This window comes from Pogona vitticeps, chromosome 6 (assembly GCF_051106095.1).
Source record: "Pogona vitticeps strain Pit_001003342236 chromosome 6, PviZW2.1, whole genome shotgun sequence".
Classification (NCBI taxonomy): domain Eukaryota; kingdom Metazoa; phylum Chordata; class Lepidosauria; order Squamata; family Agamidae; genus Pogona; species Pogona vitticeps.
In genome coordinates this window covers 115,617,543-115,643,294 of record NC_135788.1, presented here as the reverse complement: position 1 = coordinate 115,643,294, position 25,752 = coordinate 115,617,543, and the positions used below count along the sequence as shown (strand labels likewise).

Here is a 25,752-nt window from a genome sequence, read left to right as displayed (position 1 = left end):
AAGGAAGTAAAGGGAAATGAGAAGAGAACAAGACATAGTTATTTTGTTTAAATATTTTTTCCTAAACTGTGGTAGCAAAAAAAAAAAAATTAAAAGAGCCAATAAAATATATTTGATGTTATTAAAAACAAATAGAAAAATGGATTTCATCTTCATACTTGTAACTATGTGATCCTTTAAAGAAATTCCTACTTTTTATTGTTTTCCTACTAGCAGTGTCTTGATAAGCAACTGACGTTTCACAATAAAGAAGGATGAAGGCAACACCTAGGCCTTTACTTCCTTTTTATTATTTTTTCTGTCTTGAAAACACAATGGAATACATTGTTAAAGAGCTGGGAGGATATGTTTTAATCTCCCATTTCCTCTCCCCATATTTTACCTGTGGGAGCTTGAAGCTGCGCAGAATGGTAGCCATAAAGGTGCTGACTTCAGAGTTAGGTCCTCCAATCACCGCTATTAGATTGTTCCGAGGGTCGCAGTTGTAATTAGGGAAGAATCTGCCTTTTATCGATAAAATTCGCAGTGCAGCATGGTAAGTCCAAGTGGGAAGGAAATGGCTGTTATAGATCTGGAATCCGAGGGTGACATTGGATAAAATCCGGGGGTTTTCATTGATTTCCTGGACAGCAAATACCAAGGAGAGGATGTGCTGGTAGAGGTGAATCATGAATCTGAAAAGAGAGTTGCATGCTGCATTGCAGTGTATTTTATTGAGAATAATTTCCTACATCTCCCCCTTCGTGGAGCAGACAGTTGGTCTCAATGACCTTATAGGTCCCTTCAAATAAATGATTCTATGTTTCTTTCATTTTGAAATATTGTACACGTTGTTCCCACTGAAGTGTGAAGAATCGTGGTATTTGATATCTGCCTTAATTCTCACTAGTTTCTTAATGGTGCTGTTTAAAAAATACTAATAACTGAAGGTTGTCGTTTCTGAAACGTTCTGCATCTGCTCCTGACTAATGGACAAAATTTATTTCGTTACTGAAGTAAATTGCACTACATTAAGCATAATGAACCAATGAGGATTTAGTGAGTCAACTCCTCCCTGAATTTCACATGTGCTACCGACAATTGAGAAGCTTTAGACCAGTGGTGTCAAACTGTGGCCCTCCAGATGTTCTTGGCCTTCAACTCCCAGAAATCCTGGCCAGCAGAGGTGGTGGTGAAGGCTTCTGGGAGTTGAAGTCCAAGAACATCTGGAGGGCCACAGTTCGACACCACTGCTTTAGACAAAAGGACTGGACACAAATGTTTAGAATGGAAGATACATAGTTAGTTTTCCTCTAAAGGAGAGGAAGGAGAAACAAATGGGGGAAAGGATCATTCACTCAACATTGTTACAAAAGGATCATACACCAAATATGCAAGATATGATTCCAATCATTCTCTCCCCACACAATCCTTAAACAAAGAACGATGGTTATCTTTCTTGTGAAGGAAAAAAAACCTACACCAAATCCTCGAGATGGTCAATAGTGGGACGCTCTGTGAAAGTAATCATGGCAGAGAACTGATAGATCTGAGACATAATGGCACCAATACTGATGTCTCCTGACTGGTAACGCTTGTGAAGAATTGGAAGAGGGTTGCTGATGCTGCATTTCGTGACAAGAAGGTTGCAAACCGCCTGAGGTAATAGCAGAGAAACCACTGCTGCAATCACCATTGCTCTCATTGGAATAAGTCCACCTGCGAGCACATTCACCGGCCCCCACATTCTCTTTGAATCGTCTGCTGAATGAACACACACACACTCGGTAGATGTGAGGCTCACAATGTGTGCCAAACATTCTCTGTCCACAGAGTGACCTAGCTCTTGAGTAGCTACTCAATGCAAGCCTAGCTAGAAATGGCAGATAAATATTCATAGCTCCCTTCATCTGCATTTGTCATTTTGCCAATAGTCCTTTGGGGCTTATAGGTAAAGCAGAAATCAACGTGGTTAAACTCCAAATTACAGTGGAGATGATGACTTGACCAGGTTTGCAATTCTTATGAAAAATTGAATAAGAAAACATGTTTATCACGTTGTGGTAAAAATATGTTCTGGTCCTCTTCATGGAGACACCAGGAGACTCAGGTGCTCGTGTCCTGTTGGGGTTAAGGAAGATAACAGCCCAGTGTGGCATGGAACTAGATTCGTGCCAACATGGATACTTTGCTTTTCGTTGAGCTAGTTGCAAGAGGGGACACCAAGAAAGGTCATTGGGAGAAATAATGTCTGTGCTGCCGCTTTTCGGAACTTGGCCAAACCGGTTTGTGTGCCTCTATAATCAGTTCATTCCAGTTTGTTCCATCCCATAAAGGTAGCAGCACAGCTGTTACTGCTCCCCTTTACCCACCTCCTTTGGCTCAATCCGCCTTTCACGAAGCCCTGCCTCCCTGATCTTCAGTTGATCCTCCAGTTCTGGCAACAGCTCAGGCTGATCTGCCCCACCCTCTTGGCCGATCCCCCACTCAGACAAAAGGGGGGATAAAACTGTGCTCTTGCTGGTGACTGGGAGATTAACTGAGGTGGTGGGGAAAGCAAGCAAGCCGAGCCTGGTGGGTTGCTTGATTGCCTGAGGAGATGGGGAGCGGAGCAGCAACACCTCTGCTGCCACCTTTATGAACTGGAATAAACTGGGATGAACCGGTTCATGCCCCTTGCTAATTGGTTCCCAGAATTGCAGCTCCAGAGTAGACCAATGGTTTTTAGTCCTGCATCAACCATGAGCTCAACTTAGTACTCTTCCTCACAAAAGAGGGAAAAACTTCTCCACCTCAGTCTGGCCACGTTCCTCCATTTCCCATCTACTCTTTCTTTCTGTTTTGTTTGTGCTGGAAGGCTTCCCCTTTTGTGTGGAAATCTGTGCATTTTTTAACCCGTGCTTGTAATTTCCAGCCTAACTCTGCTTTACACAAGCTGTCCATTCTCTGTAAACCATGCTTTTGTTTGTGTGTGTGTGTTTGTTTTAAAAAATGTGCACATTTATGAGCCACATTCATGTTGAAATTTCCACATTTTGCATAGACTTTAGTTCTCTCAAGGATTCTCTTAGTGAATGTACCAAGCTACATGGGTAGCCCTAGTGGGGGGCAAGTGAGTGGCAAGGAAATGCTGGAGTGTTGCCCCACATTGTTGGGCTGGTGGGAAGAGAGTGCCTTATATAAGACAGTCCAATGCGGAGCCTGTCCTGTTTTCTTTTACCCTTTTGGAAGAGGAGAGAGGCTTTCAACTAGGAGAATGGTTTGTACATGCAGGACCAATTTTTGCAGGCAGTGGCCTGCAGCTCCTCCGACAGCTATTGCTAACTACGAATGAGGTTCTTTAGATGGGTGACGGTACTTGAACACTGCATTTGGTTTGTGAGCCCAGGTCCTCAGCCGTTTGTGCCTCTTTGCCTTTGAGGGTTCATTCTATCTATGAAGCATCCCTAGGGAATACCCCATATTCTATCATGCATTTGTTACTTTTACACCACTGGTTCTGAAGAAAAGAAGTCCCTTCTCGTGTGCAAGACTGTTCTCTCCAGATCAAGTGCTATAACAGACAATGAGAATGGGACAGCTAAAGAAATCCAGTAGTAAGTTGCAACAAGAGTACGGCCAATAAATTAATGGATTCTTACGGAGGAGTTGGTTAGAGTCTAATTAAGTTCTGTTAGAGAGGCAAAGGTTCAGAGGCTTAGATTTGGATATATAAGAAATCATTTTCTTTGTTAAGCCTAGAGAGGGGGGCTGTTGTGACATATTCCCTGGGAGATATATCCTAGCTCCACTGTGTCAATATTGTGTTGCCATACACAGCATCCAGCATCCAAAATCAGTTATGGAGGGATGGGATGTGTTTTCAGAGTAAGAGGAGCAAACTCTCTTCCTACTCTGTACATAGCCATTCTCTTCACAAAGGAGACTTCTTGCTTTCTTTTTCTGCTCTGTAGGTACAATCTTCCTCATCCAAATTTCAAAGAGAAACTCAGTTTATGGACATTCAAGAGATAGGGTATGAAGGAGGGCACTTTTTGAAAAGAAAGTGATGGAGGGAGGGAAAGAGTGAGGTAGGAAGAAAAGAAAGCTGAAGCGTCTCTTGGACATTATAGGCAGTGTGTCCATGATTCATCATCCTTTACTAAATGAAGACCAAAGGCATACAGACTTTTTAAAGATTTCTCCTTTTTAATTGCTCCTTATTATTCAAATCTGACCTTGCCAATATAATGTAGCATTTTGGGGAAAAGATGCAAACCAGCAATCCAGCACTGGAGGCGAGGATGGAGAAGATCTCCACAGCCACCATGTATTTCCCCTTGGTGCTCAGATAGGTGGGCAGAAAGGAAAACCAAACACTGCAAAAGACCAACATGCTGAAGGTGATCAGCTTGGCTTCATTGAAACCGTCTGGTAATTTCCTGGCAAGGAAAGCCACAAGGAAACTGCTCATGGACAAGAAGCCTAAAAAGCCTAGGACAGAGTAGAACATGATAGAGGATCCATCATTACATTTCACAATCATCTTGCCAGCCATTGAGTTCATGTCAAGATCTGGGAAGGGAGGAGAGGTGGCCAGCCAGACAGCACAAAGGCTGGCTTGGATCAAAGAGCAGAAAAGAACAATGGAGGTGGCCATTTTCCACCCCATCCATTTCCTCATCCTGGACCCTGGTTTGGTGGCCATGAAAGCACAAACCACCATAAAGGTTTTGGCTAAAACACAACCAACTGCCACTGAGAAGATGAGTCCAAAAGTTGTTTGCTGAAGGAGACAGGCCACTTTTCCAGGCTGTCCAATGAAGAGCAGAACACAAAGGAAGGAGAGCATCAGGGAGACGAGGAGGGTGTAAGAAAGGTTCCGGTTGTTGGCTTTGACTATTGGAGTGTCCTTGTACTTAGTGAATATCCCAAGCACCAACACTGTGATGAAAAACAGGGAAAGAGCAGAGACAGCTAGACCGATCCCCAAAGGTTCGTCAAAAGACAAGAAGCTGATGCTTTTGAGAAGACATTCATTTCTCTCTTTGTTTGGGTGTTGATTTTCTGGACATTCAAAACAGTCATCCATGTCTAGAAGAGAAGTATCAGTTAACTGGTGTACTGATCTAAATGTTGAACCATTGTGAATCAGGACTTCTAGCTTGAAACCTGAAAAACAAATCCTTATTTGCGAGATACCATAACCATGCATGCTGTAGAGTTTAAATCAATTTTCCTTTTAAAGCAAATTTATGTAATTTAATCTGCATCTTCGAATAAACCCCTGGTCTATCATTCAGAGCATTAAATCCAGAGCTGAAGGCGGGTCCTCCCAATTCAGAAAGCTCCCTGTCACACTCCCATTCTCACCCTGTTTGTGATACTAGCCATACGATAGAAAGCTTGATGGAGGAGGAAGACCCATATGTACTTATAGTGTAGGCAATAGGCTACATGTGATTTTTTTAAAAAACCAAAATACAAGATTTTGGCTTTAAAAATACCCACTTTTCATACAAGTATGCCAGACTGTTCCAAAAAGTCACACAAAACAATTATGAAAATGAAGTAAATAAATAGCAACATACTTGGTGTACATCCAATGCATGGAAAACTTTGTCTGCTTACCCTTCTGGTTGGAAATTTTCCCTTCTGGACATGGAAGGCAGTTGTAGCAACAAAATGGCTTCCCTTTTTCCCCGGCCTTTCTGTAACCCACATGGCAACGGTCATTACATAGAGAGAGGGGCTGTGCCTGATCACAAACAAAAGAGGGGAATACTTTCTATTTTTCTATTTCCATTGCGATTCTGTTCCCAGAGAAGCCACTGTGTTCTGCTTTCTCTGCATTTGAAGTGGACAACCTACATTTGGAGTTTATGTATAGAGGCAACAGGAAGATTGTATGAAGCTGAAAAACGTGTCTTGTACTAGTAGGCCGATGGGAGGCAGAGCTAAGACACATATTCAAAGCTGGTTGAGATGGGAATGGAAAAACATCTTCCTGTTTTGACTCACTACACTTCTTTTTTTTAAATCTAAAGTTCTTTGCCTCCTGGATGTGAAGGAATTTGGGAGTGCTCCCTCTGAAAATGAAATGAAACAGAATTCTCCTTCCCTACATTCCCATCATCTAAATTCAACAAGTATAGTTGTCCCCAGCATGGGGAGCCCCCTGTTCTCCCTGCCTGCCATATATGTGCTAAAGGGGAGGAGTAGAGATGGCTACAAACTGAACTACGAACCAAAAAGGAACTCGCAAACCACAACCCAATTCGTGGTTCAATTTGTGGATCCTATTTTCCCAAAACAAAATGACGCACAGAATTTTTTTTCTTCTACTCGATACACTGTTTTGCTTCTGCATAACGGATGCACTCCTGCCTCTTCCGGCGGCCACCAATGCCCCCCTACCTAGTCCTGCAACATCCTCCTCTTCGTCCTCCATCACCACCATCTTCAGAGACAAAAACATGGCGTTCCTTCCAGGAGCTGGACCTGCTGCCTTTGCACATGCACAAGCCTATCAGCGTGCGGCAGTACCAGGCAGGGAGGCAATGGGGCAGTGGAAAGGTGGCAGGTGGGCAGCTGGGAGAAGGGATGGAGACATTAGGTTCCTCTCCCACAGCACAAATCAGAAAAAGGAAACCACAAATGGGTTCATCTCTCTGGGCTCCGGGGGGGTGGTTGTGGTTCGTGATTCGTCATTTTTCCAGTTCGTGCCCATCTCTAGTGAGAAGCCTCACATAGTGGGCAGGTGTATGTCTATGTGTGTGTGGCCATCCACTGTATGGTGGATTATATAAGGATCCCAATCCAGACGTTTAAGATAGGTATTGGGCCTTGTCAGAAATATAGGTTTCCCCCAGCTATCTTGCTTTTGCATTCAAATTGGTTGAGGCAAACTCTTGTCCCTATTTGCATTTTAAATGTGAGCGACAGTCCAGTTGAGATTGTTGTTTCACCTGTGTCACTTGGCCATGTTATTTCAATAAAGTCAGGTAAGGATTTGAGCCAATTCCGGGAGGCAGTGGAAGACAGGAGGGCCTGGCGTGCTGTGGTTCATGGGGTCACAAAGAGTTAGACATGACTTAACGACTAAACAACAAAGGAGGAAGAAGTAGCCCTGGTAAATATTTATTGGACTATTTTGGGAGGACCATAAATCTGACCCTGACTCAGTGATGCACAACTAAGATGAGTGGGTGATTGGGCCACAATTCTATGGCTCCTGTTTGCAGGGGATGAGGAGGTAAGAACTGTAATACAACGATTGATTTTTAAGAGGTCAGCCTATTCATGGGTAGGACTTCACTGTGTCCAAATTTAATTAATTAATTAAATAATTAATTGATATGCCACCCACACTACCCAAAGGTCTCTGGGCGGCTTACAACATTTAAAATACACAGAACAATTAATATATATATATAAATTTTCATCAGACCCACAGCTAATATTATTTACTTAAAAGCCTTCTGGAACAGGAAGGTTTTGACCTGGCGCCGAAATGTCATCAGCGTCGGTGCCAGATGAATCTCAGTCGGGAGGGCATTCCATAGTCTGGGGGCAGCTGCTGAAAAGGCCCTTTGTCTACAAGCTGTCCCTCTTACCTCCTTGAGGGATGGCTCTTTCAAAAGGGCCCCCTGGTTAGATCTTAACTGCCAGGTAGGTTCATACGGAAGGAGGTGGTCCTTCAGGTATCCAGGGCCCAAGCTGTTTAGGGCTTTATATGTCAAAACAAGCACTTTGAATTGGGCCCGGGCAGCAACTGGTAGCCTATGTAGCTTAACCAGAATCGGCTTGATGTGTTCCCTAGCGGTCACACCACTCACCAGCCGCGCCGCTCGATTCTGGACCAGTTTGCCGGACCATCTTCAAAGGCAGCCCCACGTAGAGCGCATTGCAGTAGTCTATGCGGGATGTTAACAGTGCGTGTGTAAATGATGGACTCCGTCTTGAACACTGAGATCCATGTGTCTATGTTGGACCCTACCTGGTTAAAGCTGTTTGGCCAAACAATCGCTTCTTCACAAAGGCTGAACATTTGTTCTTGAGAAGCCATAGGGTCTGCTCCTCCAACCTTCACTCTTAGAAAGGATTGGTTTGGGAAGGCGACCCAGTTGATAATATCTAAAGTTGTTTCTAGCTCCCCATGTTGATTGAAGGAGACTTTGGCTCCAGCACTGTTATTGAATGAAATGCTTCTCACGAAACGGTTGATCTAAATAGAAAATGAAAATAATACATGATGAGCAATTTGTAAGGTATGTGACAGGATAGTGAATCCTTTCTGCTTGTGATATTTAGGTGGAGAATCACTAAATGCTTTAGGAAACCTGCTGAGGAAGTTGCTGTTAGAAAGACTATCTATGATATGGGCAGTCACTTATAACAGGCGCAATACAATGATGCTTTGGCACTGAAAGCAATTCTCAAGCTAGATTTCCTCCTGATTTCAGAATTTCCAGATTTTCATGACAATGAGAGCCTAGTCTCCCCATTTCCTTTTAGAAGTTTTTTTTTAAAAAAAAACACTGTACTAATTTTTTCATTGACGCCTGCTCAGGAAAGACTATCTTGCAGAGAAATTGCAACGCTTCTTAATGGCTTGCCATTAAATGGGTTGCCTGGAAATTCCAGCAATGGATTCACAATAATCCTACATAGCTAGACATTTCTGTCGATGGGCAGGATCAATTTCCTCATGTTTTCTTTCTATTTTTTATTGGACAAGCTGCCTTCTTCTAGAACACTCTACTGATAGAGGAGGTAGAAAGACACCTATGCCTCTTGCACCCTCGTGGGATCATATCTAGAAGGCTTTGGATACCTTCCAAACCTTCCTAAGCTTTCAGTCCAGCACTGAAAATGATATCCAATTCTTTGATGCAATGATCAACTAGGACCTTGGTAGAACATCAGATTCCACCTCAGCCTGGGTTCCGTTCCTATCTTTTTTATCCCTTATCTATACTAGATCTCCTTCCTTGTGGTGTTCTCGACTTTACCTGCCATGGCGGTTTCTTCAGAAAATTCAGTCTTGCTTCCTCCACTCTTGCTCTGCCTTTGAATTGAGAGGAATGCATGTCTTGCAAAGCATGTGCCAAAGCATAGACAGCATTGTAGATGCTGTAGCTGTGACTGGTCATTTTCATTTCAAATACGGAGGCAGGCAGCGTCTCCAGCTTCTCCTCCCCAGTGCAGATTGACCGAGACTGAATGTCTCTCATTGAACCAGGGAATGAGCATTGGAACGCTTCTTCCCAGAAAACCCGGAAAAAGCCATAATCTCTTTCCAAGGTAGGATTTTGGGTCTGAAGAAAATTCTGAAATCCCGATACAGCCTCAGAATGAACTGAAAAGGATAGTGCACCATGGAGGAAGTCTATGCTTGAGCTTCTTTGAAAGGGAAGTGATGTAAAGTCCATCTGAATAGTCATGATCCAGACTTTGCCTCTTGTCTGCATTGGTGGATCATCGTATGTTGAGAATTCGTGAAGCAGTCTCAAAAGCATGATGGTATGGATTTGGCCGTGTAGAATCACTACCGTAACAGTGCTCCTCATAACAACATGGTACATTTTCATCCCCTTTCCCACCATCACAGCGATATCATTGGAGTAAGCGAGTACTGGGAAACGTTCTATGAAATCAAAGCAAATACCTTCCTCGGCAAATGTTGGCAGTATCTCATGTATGAACCTCTCTCCATCGTCATTAGTTATTTCCACCGTCCCAATCCATGTCCATCTGAAATGCAGCAGTAATTGCAGAATACCTTTATACTGATGGTTCACATTTGGGAGCATCTGGTGATAGAAAGCAGCCTGGGGATTTTCATTGACCAGCGAAGCAGAGCCATATACGAACTGGACAAATGTAAGGGATATGTCAGGGAAATGAGGAGAGAGAAAGACACAGTTCCTTTTGAAAAAACACACTCTTTATTGATAGGATTTTTTTTCCTTAGCTGTGCTAGCCAAACAAAAGTAGAAAACTATCAACGATTTCAAAATGGGACTGGACCAGACGGCATTACTGGGTTGAATTTCGGCAAGTTCTAGCATGTATTGCATTTCTTTTTTCAATTTGTTCAACATATACACCCACAGCCCTGTCAGGCAAAAAGCGTACAGGTGGGTGATCCTTGATGACAACTTTGTATTGAATTAAAGAGGTTCTGTCAGGTTTATTAGGGAAAAAAAACAGACTGATATCGTTGAATAAGCTCTAAAAGTCTCTTTTGCTGTGATTCGGGAACCTCTGAGTTAAAATGCACTTCCTCCCAGCATTCTGAAATTCTGACAAGCCCATCACCCTCTGAGTCCTTTACTGCATTGCATCTCAGTATTACAGCTGATCTCTCAATATAACGCTTAAGGCTGTTAGCATGATAAACATGAGGCTTTCTTTCTCTGTGGACAAAATATGTTTACAAAATGGATTGCAGCTTTAGTAAATATCGTACACTTTAAATCATACAGATGTATTGTGTAATGCTGTAGCCCATGGCATAGTTGAAGGTGTCACACTATCAAGGTATGATAAGGCACAACTAATGTGTGAGAGTGGTCCGGTGGGCCAGATAGGCGGGGTATAAATCAAATAAATAAATCAAATAAATAAATTATCATTGAACTAGACTCTTCAAGGATTTGATCCAGCAAATATTTCAAGGCAGGGTCACATTTTCCACATTATTAGTGTTTTTCATTGACCATTTATTCTATTAAAACTCAAAACACTTCACCAGCCATCTCTATTTATATATTTATTTATTTATTTATTTATTTTATTTATTTAATTTATATGCCGCCCACACTACCCAAAGGTCTCTGGGCGGCTTACAGCATATTTTATTCCCTTATTATTATTTTTAAGTATGTTTTCTTAAACAAGAAGTAAATATTTGTGTATGTTAGCTAGCTTGTTGACAATAAAACCAAAAGACAGGGAAAACTGCAAAATGGTGTTTAGATTTCTCTCTCTTGCCCAGAAGCCTGGAAATGGAACAGGTATTACCCAAATCTTGGAGACTACAGCTGAATAATTTCCTGTCTAAATTGTTTAATCAGGTATTGTTTACTTTCTTGGGCCACATGCTGAAGCTCAAGACATTACAAGCAAATAAAAGATGGTCTTCATTTTCATGCTTTTAACTATATGTTTTTGCAAAGAAGTTCCCATAAAGACTTGCATTTCACATCTAGTGACGTCTTGGAAAGCAAATGAAATTCCATATTAAAGAATGATAAAAGCAAAACTATTCCCTTCTTATAAGGGACATGGTGGCACTCTAGGTTAAACCACAGAAGCCTCTGTGCTGCAGGGTCAGAAGACCAGCCGTTGTAAGATCAAATCCCCGCAATGGAGTGAGCTCCCGTCGCTTGTCCGAGCTCCTGCCAACCTAGCAGTTCGAAAGCATGTAAATGCAAGTCGATAAATAGGTACCACCTTGGTGGGAAGGTAATGACATTCTGTGTCTAGTCATGCTGGCCACGTGACCATGGAAGCTGTCTTCGGACAAAGGCTGGCTCTACGGCTTGGGGAAGGGGATGAGCACCGTGCCCAAGAGTTCGACATGACTGGACTAAATGTCAAGGAGAACCTCTACCTATTCCCTTCTTCTGGGGGCACCTGAGACTGCGCAGCTTGCTTAAAACCACAGAGGCTGGCTCTACTTGCCGGAGGTCCAGTAGGGAATTGAACGTCCGAACTCTGGCTCTGCAGGCAGATACCTAAACCACTGAGTTATCTAGCAAACTTAAAGCAAGACATAGGACTGTATTTCCTTCTTAATATTTTCTGCCTTTCAAAAACAAAGGGTATCTTTAAAAAAAAACAACAATGCACACATCATGAGGATATATTTTAAACTCTCATTTCCTATGCCCACATTTTACCTGTGGAAGCTTGAAGTGGCCCAGAATGATAGCCATGTGGAAACTGACTTCAGGATTAGGTCCCCCAATGACGGCTATGAGGTTGTTCTGAGGATCACAGTTGTAATTAGGGGAGAATCTGCCATTTGTAGATAAAATTCTCAATGCAGCATGAAAAGTCCAACTGGGAACAAAATAGCTATTATAGATCTGGAAGCCAAGGGTGACATTGGGTAAAATCTGAGGGTTTTCATTGATCTCCTGAACAGCAAAAACCAAAGACAGGACATGCTGGTAGATCTGGACAGTGAATCTGAAAGGAGAGTTATATGCTATATCACAGTGTATTCGGTTGAGAATAAAGTGCAGCCTTTTGATATGTTGTTTGTCCCAAATCCCCAAAGTAGCATGTTATTCCTGTATTTAGTTCTCACTAGCTTCTGGAGCTCAAATCAAAAATACTAAGCTCATGGCCACTGGTCCCATCACCTACTGGCAAAGAGAAGGGGGAGATATGGAGGCAGTGACAGATTTTACCTTCTTGGGCTCCATGATCACTGCAAACGGTGACAGCAGCCACAAAATTAAAAGATGCCTGCTTCTTGGGAGGAAAGCAATGACAAACCTTGACAGCATCTTAAAAAGCAGAGACATCACCTTGCCGACAAAGGTCCGCATAGTCAAAGCTATGGTTTTTCCAGTAGCCACATATGGAAGTGAGAGCTGGACCATGAAGAAGGCTAACTGCCCTAGAATTGATGCTTTTGAATTGTGGTGCTGGAGGAGACTCTTGAGAGTCCCCTGGACTGCAAGGAGAACAAACCTATCCATTTTGAAGGAAATCAACCCTGAGTGCTCACTGGAAGGACAGATCCTGAAGCTGAGGCTCCAATACTTTGGCCACCTCATAAGGAAGAGGAGATTCCCTGGAAAAGACCCCAATGTTAGGAAAGTTTGAAGGCAAGAGGAGAAGGGGACCACAGAGAATGAGATGGTTGGACAGTGTCATCGAAACAACCAACATGAATTTAACCAAACTCCGGAGGCAATAGAAGACAGGAGAGCGTGGCATGCTCTGGTCCATGAGGTCACGAAGAATCAGGCACTACTTAATGACTAAACAACAACAACAAGCTTCTGAATAATATTAATTTTAAAAGATGATACTTAGCAGAAGCTTGGTTCCAGAATTTTCCAAATGTGTTCATAACATAACGGGTAAAATTCAGCTGATTAGAAAATCACCTCCGACCAATGGGAATTTAGTGAGTCAGTTCCTTCCTGTAATTCATAGATTCAAATAAACCTACTCTGATTATGACAACAGCTGTTATTATGTTCTGATTTATGGTGACTCTGTGAATGAATGAAATCCAAAATGTCTTGCCCTCAACAGCCCTGCTGAGAGAATAAAATCCTCCCTCGTATGACACCTTTGTTTAGCTTCCCATTCTTGTGTAACCCAGTTATTCTTGGACTGTAACTTGGGAACCACTGTATATGAAACCATTCTGTCTCTCCATAATTTGTCCTAAGGGTAGTTTCTTGTCCACAATACACATCACGCTTCAGGATAATCAAGTGGGGGGGGGTACACCCATAGCTTCCAGAGCAACACATAGTTTCTCATGATCCACAAAGCTAAAGGCTTTGCTGTAGTCTGTAAAGCAGTGCCTCTTATTTTATTCACTTCTCAGGCTCTGGGTACTAAACTATAAAGGACTTGTCTAAACCTATGGAGAGCAAAAAATAACACATCTTGCCAAACGAATCAATGCCGAAGGATGTCTCTCATTAGGACGAGACTCTAGCTAGATGAATCTGGAAGTCATTTGATAGACTTAGAAGCCAAGTAGGAAGATCAAAGAATAATCAAGTAAAACTGGCAAATTTTCTGTGACTGGAGTATGCTATTATTTTTACATTCTGGGATTATTGTCCCTCCTTGCCCAAAAGGTCTGGTGGATGTACCATTTTCTTTTTGTTATAAAATTCTTAGAACTGAAGAGCTAGAAGGAACCGTATGGATCATCAACCAGCCCCTCTCAAGGAGTCACAAGTAGGGGATTGAACTCACAACCCCTGACCCAGCAAAATACCTAAAGCAGTTCTTGTGCCTTATAGGAACAATATACATTAATAGTAGAGTTAAATTGTACCGGTTTCCCCATGGAAATTGTTTCAACCTGAGATTCAATGGAAAGGCAGTCTTCATATAGATATATACAGTAGATCATGTAGGGAGCATTCGTCGTTGTTGTTTAGTCGTTTAGTCGTTTCCGACTCTTCGTGACCCCATGGACCAGAGCACGCCAGGCCCTCCTATCTTCCACTGCCTCCCAGAGTTGTGTCAAATTCATGTTGGTTGTTTCGATGACACTATCCAACCATCTCATCCTCTGTCGTCCCCTTCTCCTCTTGCCTTCACACTTTCCTAACATCAAGGTCTTTTCCAAGGATTCTTCTCTTCTCATGAGATGACCAAAGTATTGGAACCTCAGCTTCAGGATCTGTCCTTCCAGTGAGCACTCGGGGTTGATTTCCTTTAGAATGGATAAGTTTGTTCTCCTTGCAGTCCAGGGGACTCTCAAGATCCTCCTCCAGCACCACAGCTTTACCACTCAATAAACAATTAGTTGTAAATGAAAAATATTAATCAGTTCACCTTCTGTGATGTCCTTATGGATGGGCATAAATTGTGACCTCTTTCTCTTTCAAACTGAGGAATTCTGAACCAAAGTTATCAATGCACTAAGAGTACTTTTGATTATGCATAATCATTCTCATTCTTATCTACTAGAATGACAATGACTGTAATACCAATACAGCAGTTCTCATTCCAGCATATGGGTATCTAATAATTCTGCATCACAATTAAGATGATGTTCTCATTCTCTAGCCAAGCACACTGGGATTTTTCTCAGAGTTCTGAGCTATGATATTTTTCTCCCAATAACTATGGAAGCCGCACCAACATCAACTAGATTTGCTAATAATCAGTGCAAAAACTAGTGAGAACTTAAACAGCATGAAGGATTCCTTTTCATGACAAACACAGGTCTAGACATGTTCTTAATTACATAAAAGACTAGGATAAGGATTGCTTTGACCACCTTCTCTAGCCATGTGCTGCATACAGTTGGGCAACTGTAGGCAATGGGACCAGCCATAAACAAATGTTTTGAATGCAATATACATGGTTGGTATTGCTTTATAGCGGAAGGAGGAGAAACAAATGACTTAAGGAGCAGTAGGATTCATACTTCATAAAAAAATGCAGTCATTCTCAAATCATTCACTAGAACTCACACTGATCTATCACACCGCCCTTAAACAAAGAAGGATAGGTGTTTTTCTTGTCAAGGAAAAAACAACACTTACAAAATATCCTCAAAGAGGTCAATAGTGGGGTGGTGTCCAAAGGTTATCATGGCAGAGAACTGATAGATTTGAGACATAATGGCACCAATGCTCACATCTCCTGGCTGGAAATGCTTGTGACGAAACAGAAGAGGGTCGCCGATGCTGCATTTCATGATAGGAATCTGGCACACCGCCTGCGGGAACAGCAATGAAACCAAAGCTGCAACCACTGTTGCTCTCAATGAAACAACTCCACCTACACACAAATTCACCTGTCCCCACATTATCCTTGAATAGCTCAGCCTGGGTCAAATGATCACACACAGTTGGTGTCAAACATAAAGCCCTGGGTAGCACCTTGGTCCAGGCACTGCTTGAAATAGATGATAAATACCATATTTTTCCATGTATAATACACACCCATGTATAAGACGCCCCCCCTTTTCTAATCCAAAATTAAGAAAAATATCGGGGCTTAGCAAGTGTAGGGGAAAAGGGATCAAAGTGCTGCAGGATCGCCTTGATCCCTGCTTTCCCCTCCACTTGTTTTTGTTCTCTCCTACACTTCCATGTAGAAGACGAGCCTCAATTTTAATCTAAAGATTTCAGACAAAAGTATAGTCTTATACATGGAAAAATATGGTATTAATCACTTCCTTTTGCCCACACTTTTCATTTTGCTGAGAGTCCTTTGGGATGTCCAGGTGAAGTAGACATCAACATGATAATTACAGTGGAGAGAATGACTTAACTGAAGATCACAAGTCTTTCAAAACACTGAAGAAGGAAAAACAGATTTATCTTGCCAAAAGAGAGATTTGTCTGTAGAAATCTGTACTTGTAGATTACAGTATGTGTATGAAGCTAGTGGAGTACTTGAAAGTCTAAAGAACCTGTATAGTAATTTTTATAAAATTGCATCAGCACAAGTTGGTTATGTTATTAGCTGTGAACTTTTACTGCTCATTAAAAGTTTCCTATTCCATCAAACACCCCAGTTCCGAGGCTTGAGAAATTGCTGCTGCCAGTCCCATTAGGCTGATTGTCCAAATAGGAGGGGGAAAATATCAAAATAAGGAAAATCAAGGACTCTTATCTGGGAATGGGGGTAGGTGGGTGTAAAGAGTTTGTCCAGGTTACACAGAATGCACCCATTTGCCGCTAGTCTGTGTCTGTGGTGGTGTATCCTTTCAGCACAGATTGGGGCATTGCTGTGTTGTTCTTTGTGGTGTTGTGTTATTGTTGGTTTCTTTGCTGACTGCATGTCCCTGTCTGCCAGTCTTCCACTGCATGTCTCCTAGCTGTTCCCTTGGCTTTTCTGTGTTTTCTGTTGCCCAGGCCCAGACGATCTTCTGTGTGGAGTGGGTGGCACAGAATTCATACAGTCTTCTTTTTTCTAATTTTTGGATGGTTTACTGTTTTTTCAATTCATTGGTGCATGAATGAGATTCTCCCCCCCCCACCCCCAATCTATAGAATTGGTTTAGAGTTTCCTGCATAGGTCTGATGACAATTTTTCCTTCTCATGTATTGTTGCCTGCCTTTGGCATAGATTGATTCTCTGTTGCCTTGACTCTGCTTATAATCGTTGTTAAGGTTTCATTAGGGATGACAGAACAATTGAATACACACAGAGGAGAAACAGAAAAGAGGCATTCCGTTCTATGTAAAGCAAAAGGATTTGGATGCACAAAAAAAAAATCAAAAATAAAAAAATGCAAAGTGGAAGAAAAACAAATCAATCATTAACATGATCATTACGTACTTTGACCAAAGGGCACAGTGTCTGTCCAAAAGAGGATGGTCAGGTTGGAGAGGTGAATATACAAACTAATTTTTCTCAGCATTCAAAATACACACAGGAGTGCAGCTATACAACTGCAGACACGTGATCCCTGAGTGATACTAGTGTAACCAATTAAATCTTTAAAAATGAGGAGGAGTCAAGAACTCATTCACCACCCAAAGTATCTGTGAGGGTTCATACTTTGCCTCCCCAATTTTCAACTGAGACTCTGGAGACACTCTTGTTGTAAAATCACAATTAGTTTTTATTGGAATATGCAACAATAAATCTTTTTGCCCAAACTCAGCTTTGGTGGTTTCTCTCATCACCAACAGGTCCAGCAAGGGCATCCAAACGTCTAACAAAGGAGTTGCAGCTGAATTCATCCCAAGGTCCTTTCAAAAACGGGTTATTGTTTTCTAACTCACAAGTCTCTATCTCCGGGTTCAGAAGCGGGGTGGTCTCATCGTCCCGGACCTCCGCCCCGTAGCTGTCTTCCTCTCCTCATAGAGGGGCCCACGGTCCGTTAAGTAGCCCCTCCTCTGGTCTTCCTCTAAAGGACATGCCTAGCATTCTCTCTCTTCCCTAGACACTGCTTCTTTTTCCTTCCTGAGCCTTCTACACCACTCTCTGCCCTTAGACTCTCCCCAATAGGAAGGACGTTGCAGTAGACCCCTTCTTCGCCAGTAATCGGCTTCTTCTTGGGGAACCCGTAACCATTTCCCATTTACCAGTCCAAGGGTCCTCTACCCATATCTTCTCCAAACCCCCTGGTGTTAGGTGTACCTCTCCTTTTATATCTCCCACTCCCGCCTCCATGACGGACCTGCCCTTTCCTCTTTTCCCGCCAATTCAACCACTGTCTGGGTGGCCACTGTAATCTTTAACAGTTCCCTCTCCAACTCCCAGGTATCAACTCCCCGCTGTTTGGTCTCGATGGGTGGTGCTGGGGGGGGGGGTTGTCTGTGCCTCACAGTATGATAATAATGGGTGTCTATTACTTCACTATGTAGATACAAAAATGTACAGAGTGGCTGCTACACGTCAATTGAAGCATCAATGAGAGCTCTTGGCCATTTAAAATATGGTGTAATTGAAAGTCACTGGTATATACTGCAGATTTCATTGCTTTCTTTGTCTAGGGGAGATCCGTCTCATAGTAGTGTCTTCACTTCTTTCTTCTTCGGGCGAGCTGCTCTCTGTTGTTCAGTTGAGGTCTCAGCACGATGATGTAGCATTTGGGGGAAAAGATGCAAATCAATAAGCCAGTGCTAGAGGCCAAGATGGAGAAAACCTCCACGGATACAGTCTGCTTTCCCTTACTGCTCAAGTATGCGGGAAGAGAGGACCCCCAAACAGTACAAATGAGCAACATGCTGAAGATGATGAATTTGGTTTCGTTGAAACTGTCAGGTAGCCTCCTGGCTAGGAAAGCCACTGCAAAGCTGGTAATGGTGAGGAAAATCAAAAAACCAAAGACATAGAATACCTTGGTGTTTAATCCTGCATTACAGTGGAGTACAATTTCGTTAAGCATTGAGTGCATGTCCAGATCTGGAAATGGGGGAGAGCTTGCCAGCCATGCAGAACAAAGAGTGATTTCGATCAGCAGGCAGGAAAGGACAACAGAAATGGACAGTCTTCTCCCCACCCATTTCCTCATCTTGGAGCCAGGTTTTGTGGCCTTGAAAGCGAAAACCACAATGATAGTCTTTGTTAAAATGCAGGAAACTGCCAGACAGAAAGCAATAGCAAAAATAATATGCCGTAGGACACATGTTACTCTCTTGGGTTGTCCAATGAATATCAAAGCACTGCTGAAAGACAGCATAAGGGAGAAGAGGAGGAGGTAGGTGAGGCTTCGGTTGTTGGCTTTGACGATGGGCGTGTCCTTGTACTTAACGAAGATTCCAAGAACCACAGCTGTGAGGACAGAAAAGGAGGAAGCGAGAATGGCCAAAGTGACCCCCAAAGGTTCTTCATAAGACAAGAAATTTATTTTCTTTGGAATGCAGAGGTTCTGCTCTTCGTTCGGGTAGTGGTCAGGTGGACATGAAAAGCAAGCATCCGTGTCTGGAAAGAGGGGAAAAAAAGCTTGAGGTGTTATACATGGTAGCCCTAGTGCATTATTCTGAATTAACTGTACAAAGTGCAGAAAGAGGGGGAAAAAGTTTGAGGTGTTATACATGGCAATCCTAGCATATTCTTCCGAAATAATTAACTCAGCATCAGAATGATTAGTCTGAAGTGAAGAACAAAAGGCAAACTTCTCAACTGCTGGGTAGTTTAGTGGTTTAGATACCTGACTGCAGAGGTTGGGAGTTTGATTCCCCAACGTGCTTCCTTGACAGGAGCTGGACTTGATGACCCCTAGGGTCTCTTCTAGCTCTGCAGTTCTACGATTATTATTATATAACTATGGTGACATCGTTAAGCGAGGCGAGGGCGCGAAAATGGCTGCCGGCCATTAAGAAGCTTCGCTGAACAGTGAGTATTTGGCCCATTTGGAACGCATTAAACCATGTATAATGCGTTCCAATGGAAATCCCTGCCCCGTTCAACGATGCTTCAGCATAGCGAAGGTTAATCCGGAACGGATTAATCTCGCTATGCGAGGCATCACTGTACCTATTTAAACATGCATGTTGATTCAGTTCAGCTGCCAAGAATGGCTACTTTATAGTGTAGCCTTTTTTTTTTTTTTTTTGGAAAAAGATTAAGGGACATACATGTCTATATATTGTCTAATGCTAGGATATTTGATAAGCTCCATATATTCAGATTTTGGATAAACTAATCGTCACTTACCCATCTGAGTAGAAATCTTCCCTTTGGAGCACGGACGGCAATCATAGCAGCAAAATGGCTTCCCTTCCTTCTTGGCCTTTCTGGAACCCAAATGGCACCGGGGATTACAAAGAGAACGAGGGCGTGTCTGTCCATAAACAAAAGAGAACAATTCACTTTGCATTTACATTGAAGGCAGCCAATTGAAATGGAAAAAGGAAGGCTTTAATCAGCACCAATCTGTCAGTAAGAATGATCTCAATGTTGCGAAGACAGATGTTCCCCTGCACAGGATTTTGGCCATTATTTCTCACCCCTTTTGATGCAATGTCTCTGTCACCCCCATCCCATTCTCTCTTGTTTAATTTAATGAGGCTTATTAATGGGTACATTACAAAAAGTCAAAACTCCGATATAGTTTCAGTTTGCTCGGTTAAAAAATGTGAGTTAAACACAATGACTGCAGTGGGTGTCACCTAGATGATAGATGACACACGCAGATCAGCAAGACTATTGATCCACTGGCTCCCACCCAACATGACAATAACAGATTAAATGGGATGTCTGGAGAGAAGTGCCTGTAAACACAAAGCTAGATATAAGCATTGCCAGCTTCTTGTTTCTAAACGTGTCTCGTTGTTAGGGTTCAACATGCACAGAGTAACTACTTAAATGTAACTCAATACAGTGGTGCCCCGCTAGACGCTTACCCTGTTAAACGACGAAATTGGTTGATGATGCCTTTTTTGCGATCGCTATAGCGATTGCAAAATGATGTTTCCTATGTTTTTTTCGTTTAACAATGATTAGCTCCCTGCTTCACAAACCGATTGTTCGCAAGACGACGATTTAAAACAGCTAATCAGCGGTTCGCAAAATGGCTCCCTGCTGTTTTCCAGACCTATTTCTGTAAGACAGGTATCGCAAAATGGCTGCCCTATGGAGGATCTTCGCTGCACGAGCAGGTATTTCCCCCATTGGATGCATTAACCGTTTTTCAATGCATTCCAATGGGGTTTTTAATTTTCGCATGACGATGATTTCGCTGTACAGCAATTTTAACGGAACATATTATCGTTGTCATGCTGGGCACCACTGTATATATATTTCTAAAAAAATTCAAGCTCTGAACATAAGCTTAGCAATAATGGGAGGTGGTCCAACAGGGTGTGGCTCCACCCTCCATTCCTTTGATGTCTTCGTGGAGTCATCCCTGAAGATAACTAGAGATAGAAACTGTTCACTTGTTCAATGGTGTCGAAAGGACTCTGGTACTTCTGAAAGGTGTGCTGGACCCTACCTGGTTAAAACTGCTTGGCCACAAAATAGCATCTTCAAAAATAGTGAACATTTCTCCTTGGGGAGCCATAGGGTCTATCCTTCCAACTCTCACTCGAAAACAGGACTGGTTTGGGAATGTGATCCAGTTGATTATGTCAAATCCAGTTTCTAATTCTCCATTTGGATTGAAGGAAACCTGTTCGCCAGCGGTGCTGTTAAATGAGATGCTTTTCAGAAATAGGTGGAGCTGAATGGGAAAAATAAAAGAAAGCAATATTGATGTTTTAAAAGAAAGCAATATTGATGTCACACTTTCATGTTTTTCCCCCAATTCCTCTAAAGAAAACATGCAGCCTTTATACGACTAGCATCCAGACTCAGTTCTTGAAACTAACCTTCTAGAATCACCAGCCCTCCGAATGACCCTCAGATCTTGTAACCCAAAGAAATGCAATGAATAGAATTCCTTGTGATGCATAGTACAACTGAATCTAGTCACTAGTCTCTACTAAAGCAAATCCACTGGCTGAAATCCAGTAATCAGCCATACTACCTTAAGAGATCTGGTTGGCTACAAAATTTGAGAAGCCACCCCTATGGCCGAAGCTCAGACAATCAGGGAAGAAGGGCTGCTGGTGGTGGTGGTGGTGGGGAGTCTTGGATACCTAAAATATTATCTTCTAAATTGATGCTCATTGGCAAAAATACTCATGAAGGGATGCAGTTAAAAAAATCAGGCATATGAACAAATATGTCTTAAACCAGCCTTAAACCATATGGAAAACATTGATGAAAATGAGAGATATTTCTTCTCCCATCTCAGAAAACCAGTGGGAGACTCCACAAGGAAAGAGCAAATTTTCTTCATGAGAAGACTCCCTGGAAAAGACCCTGATGTTAGGAAAGTGTGAAGGCAGAAGGAGAAGGGGACGACAGAGGACGAGATGGTTGGAGAGGGTCATCGAAGTGACCAACATGAATTTGACCCAACTCCGGGAGGCGGTGGAAGACAGGAGTGCCTGAAAATGCTCTGGCCCATGGGGTCACAAAGAGTCGGACATGACTTAACAACTAAACAACAATAGATTCTCTTTATGTCCTCATAAACAAAGAATCCCCTATCATTTTTGGTTGCACTGTCAGAGAATTACCTTCCATGGATCTTGAGACTGAAGCTCCAGCATTCCTTCCTCCACTATTGTTTTGTGTTTGAATTTAGATGTCTGCATCTTATGCAGAGCCTGTGCGACAGCATAGATGGCTGTGTAGATGCTGTAGCTGTGACCGGTCATGCTCATTTCAAAAACAGAGGTAGGAAGAGTCTCTAGCTTCTCCTCTCCAGTGCATGTCTCCTCGCCCACCACAGCTATGGCGGGATCAGGGAAGGAACAGTTAAAAGCCTCTTGCCAGAAATCCTTGATAAAGCCATCTTCTTTTTCCAAGAGGGGACTCCTGGTCTGCAGAAAGCTACGAAATCCCAAGACTTCCTTGGATCGAACGGCCAATGACAGAGCACCATGTAGGAAATCTACGCCCCAATTTCTCTGGAAGGACAGCGATGTGAAATCCATCTGAGCGGTCAGGATCCACACTTTACCTTTAGTCCCCATTGACATATGCGTATTGTCTGACACGATTGGGAACATGTTTAGAAGTATCATAGTCTCTATTTCACCCAGAACTACCACAACATTAACAGTGCTTCTCATTATGGCATGGTAGGTGTTGATCCCCTCTTGCACCATCTCGTTGATACCTTCGGAATAAGTAACCATTGGGGCTCTTGCTATGAAATCAAGGCAAATCCCCTTTTGGGCAAACATGGGGACTACGTTACGTATGAAGTGTTCTCTCCTGTCATGGTTCGTTATTGCCACCCCAATCCAAGTCCATCTGAAATGCAACAGTAATTGGAGAATGCCCTTGAACTGATCATCTGCACTTGGGACCATCTTGTAGGAGAAACACACCGGAGTCCCTGTATCTGTCACCGGAGGAGATCCATAGAACAGCTAAACAAATAGAAGAAAACGGTGAGACAAGACCATTAAAAAAAAATTAAAATGCAATACTTGTTTCCCAACATCCAGGATTTCAAGCTGGTTGGATAGCTTGGTGCTTTAGGTATCTGGCTGTAGAGCCAGAGGTAGGAAGTTTGATACTTGCAAGCAGAACCAGCCTATGTGGCCTTGGGCAAGCTGCACAGTCCCAGGACACCAGAATTCCAAAATGTCTTGATGACACATGACTATTATTACTACGCTAGGCTTTACTACTTGGTGCTGGCAGAAGGGAGCAGTTCAGTTTTGCTGCGTGAGCTGGGTTCTCTCCTGTTATCAAACTCATCGAATCTAGGTCAAAGTTTGTATTGAATTGGTTTTAAAAAAAACCCCAAAGATGTCCAGTTTCTGTAAGAGTGATGGAATTCCCAAGGAGTGGATGGATGGAGGTGATTATGCACATGTTTAAAACCTCTCAATCTCTGGTTAGTTGCAAGTGCATGACATTCTCTCATGGCTTGATTTCTATGATTCTGCCTTTTGTTTTTCTGAACATACGAACTGTCCTGTAACTCAAGTTACAGTTTGTAAGACTGTGGGCTGCCCCACTAAAACATTGCTCCTTCCTTATATTGTTAGTCATGCAAAAGAATACCCACGAAATAATTTTTTTGAAACGTGACGATTTGTCATTTTTTTTTCTTTATACGAATTTGATCTTACAGATCTATGCTAACAAAATGTCCCTCTCTATTCCCATCACAATATTTTCCATCTCCATACCACAACAAAGACGGAGCTATACAAATCATTGGTTAAACTCTCAGGCTTCAAGCAAACTCCATACCTGTGGAATCTTTTTTAAAAAATTAATATAACAAAATATAACAAAAACATAAATGAGAAATAAAATCACAGCTCAAATATACAGTGTAACCTACTAACTTTGGGAATATAATTGTATATATTTATGTTCCCCAGAATATATATACATATTCTCAACAATATGTTTCATCTTACTTTATATTGTGTGCCCCGTTTCTTTCAAAAGATATGATTCTTGTATTGGGGTATATCCTTTATGTTTTGTAAATACGTATTCTATGGAAGGATTCCAAATCCCAATAAAACTATTTTTCTCCAATAATCCTTTTCTAACTTTCAATTCACAAGTTACTTTATCGTTAACAAGGAGATTCCACATCTCATTATGCCATTCTTGCAACATCAATTGCTTCTTACTTTTCTGAGTCCTTGCAAATATCAATCTAGCTGCTGTTAACATAACAATTATTTCCATTTCCCCCTGATCTAATTGACATTTCCAAATATATTTAACAATCCTGACCTTGGGCATCTTTGTATATCTGTTCCCTAGAATTTCTTTAATCTCATTCAATATAATGGTCCGTGTCTTCTGTCTCTCTTCACATACCCACCACATAGGAGAGTATGTTGCCCATTCTTTTTTACATCTCCTACCTGTGGAATCTTGTAGATGCACAGGATGTTTGACATGTGGAGACAGATATCCAAATTAGATCCGCCAGTGACTGCTATTGGGTTGTTCTGCACGGCACACTTGTAATTAGGTACGAACCTGCCCTGTGCAGAGATAAGTTCCAAAGAGGCATCGTAGGTCCCACTTGGAGTGAAAAGGCTGTTGTATATCTGGAAACCCAGGGTAATATTGGGGAGAAGCTTGGGATTTCCATTTATCTCCTTTACAGCAAACACGAAGGCCAGGATATGCTGGTAAAGCTGAGTTATCACCCTGAAAAAAAGAGTTCATTCCTTCATCACATCTCATGTCCTGATTGGACAACCTGTCTCTTTCTTGCAATCACATTATCTTTACACAAAGTTTTTAAAAAGAAAAAGAAAAAATATATGAATATTGCGTCATTGCTTAGAATATCTAAAACGAAAAAGAAGAGAAGGAAAAGATATTGTTAGGAGCAAACATTGTTAGGTGTAGGAAGCAATTTGGCAAAGAAAAATGCAGAATACATTCTCCACTCATCCTCTGAAAACAATCCATGAGAGATGCAGTATATGTCTGGAAGAAGAAGCTATACATGTATTTTATAGTGCGTGTTTTCAAAAAAAGAGATATGCGTACAGATGGTCATCAAAGAAGTCAATACAGGGCCGCTGTTTGAAGGTTATTGAACTTGAGAATGTGTAGATCTGGGACATAATACCACCTATGATAACATCTCCTGACTGGTAATATTTATGAAGAATAGGAAGAGGATTGTTGAGGTTGCATTTAGCACTAGGGATCTTGCACACTGCCTGTGGTAAGAGCACCAGTACTCCGAATCCCATTATTTTGCAAGAAAAACATCCTTCAGCACTTGAATTATCCTCATCCCAGATCATTTTGCCAATGAGTTGAGTGTTGCTAAGATGCTCTAATTTGAATGCTCAAAAGTGGATCAAGTCTTCTTGTTAAAACTACCAAGGAGCAGATGGCCCCAATCTCCATCTCTCAATGACAGAAAAGATATTAATAGCACCCTTTTATCTCCTTTCCTAAGTTTGGTGGCGTATCCTGCACTTTTCTTCAGATCAGAAGATTAGAAGCAATCACAGTTAATTCGATAATAGTGGGGTTATTATTCATCAACTTACAATTAAAGGTTCTATGTGGCACTGCAGTAGGAAACATGTTGATCACATCATA

General features: G+C 42.1%; 3 protein-coding genes across 3 annotated transcripts in view; all 3 read right to left on the bottom strand.

Moving 5' to 3' along the window:
- Positions 1–3,611, bottom strand: part of LOC110070453 (vomeronasal type-2 receptor 26-like) — an 11,786-nt gene extending 8,175 nt beyond the window's left edge. The window contains exon 1 of the mRNA XM_078378794.1: positions 383–3,611. Within this exon, the coding sequence (XP_078234920.1) occupies positions 383–670 (288 nt within the window). The 5' untranslated portion in view covers positions 671–3,611. The remainder of the gene's footprint in view (positions 1–382) is intronic.
- LOC110070457 (vomeronasal type-2 receptor 26-like) lies at positions 3,611–17,814 on the bottom strand. Its single transcript, XM_078378793.1, has 7 exons — positions 17,746–17,814; positions 15,228–15,403; positions 11,868–12,159; positions 8,973–9,833; positions 7,958–8,185; positions 5,590–5,716; positions 3,611–5,052 (listed from the first exon to the last, which is right to left on the bottom strand). Exons 1-7 carry the CDS (start codon positions 17,812–17,814, stop codon positions 4,151–4,153), a joined length of 2,655 nt encoding a protein of 884 aa, XP_078234919.1. The 3' UTR covers positions 3,611–4,150.
- LOC110070452 (vomeronasal type-2 receptor 26-like) lies at positions 11,693–25,752 on the bottom strand. The gene is made up of 6 exons (XM_020778138.3): positions 25,186–25,752; positions 24,546–24,837; positions 22,215–23,075; positions 21,083–21,310; positions 19,804–19,930; positions 11,693–19,068 (listed from the first exon to the last, which is right to left on the bottom strand). Exons 1-6 carry the CDS (start codon positions 25,446–25,448, stop codon positions 18,164–18,166), a joined length of 2,676 nt encoding a protein of 891 aa, XP_020633797.3. The 5' UTR covers positions 25,449–25,752; the 3' UTR covers positions 11,693–18,163.

Coding starts and splice junctions, on each gene's coding strand:
- LOC110070457 (XM_078378793.1), bottom strand. CDS start 17,814: ATGGAGGCGGGAGTGGGAGATATAAAAGGAGAGGTACACCTAACACCA. Junction 5,717..7,957: donor GGCCAAACAGCTTTAACCAG/GTAGGGTCCAAC, acceptor GTTTGTGATCAG/GCACAGCCCCTCTCTCTATG. Junction 5,053..5,589: donor GAAAATTTCCAACCAGAAGG/GTAAGCAGACAA, acceptor CTTCTCTTCTAG/ACATGGATGACTGTTTTGAA.
- LOC110070452 (XM_020778138.3), bottom strand. CDS start 25,448: ATGATCTGGGATGAGGATAATTCAAGTGCTGAAGGATGTTTTTCTTGC. Junction 23,076..24,545: donor GCATCTACAAGATTCCACAG/GTAGGAGATGTA, acceptor CTATTTGTTTAG/CTGTTCTATGGATCTCCTCC. Junction 19,069..19,803: donor GAAGATTTCTACTCAGATGG/GTAAGTGACGAT, acceptor CCCTCTTTCCAG/ACACGGATGCTTGCTTTTCA.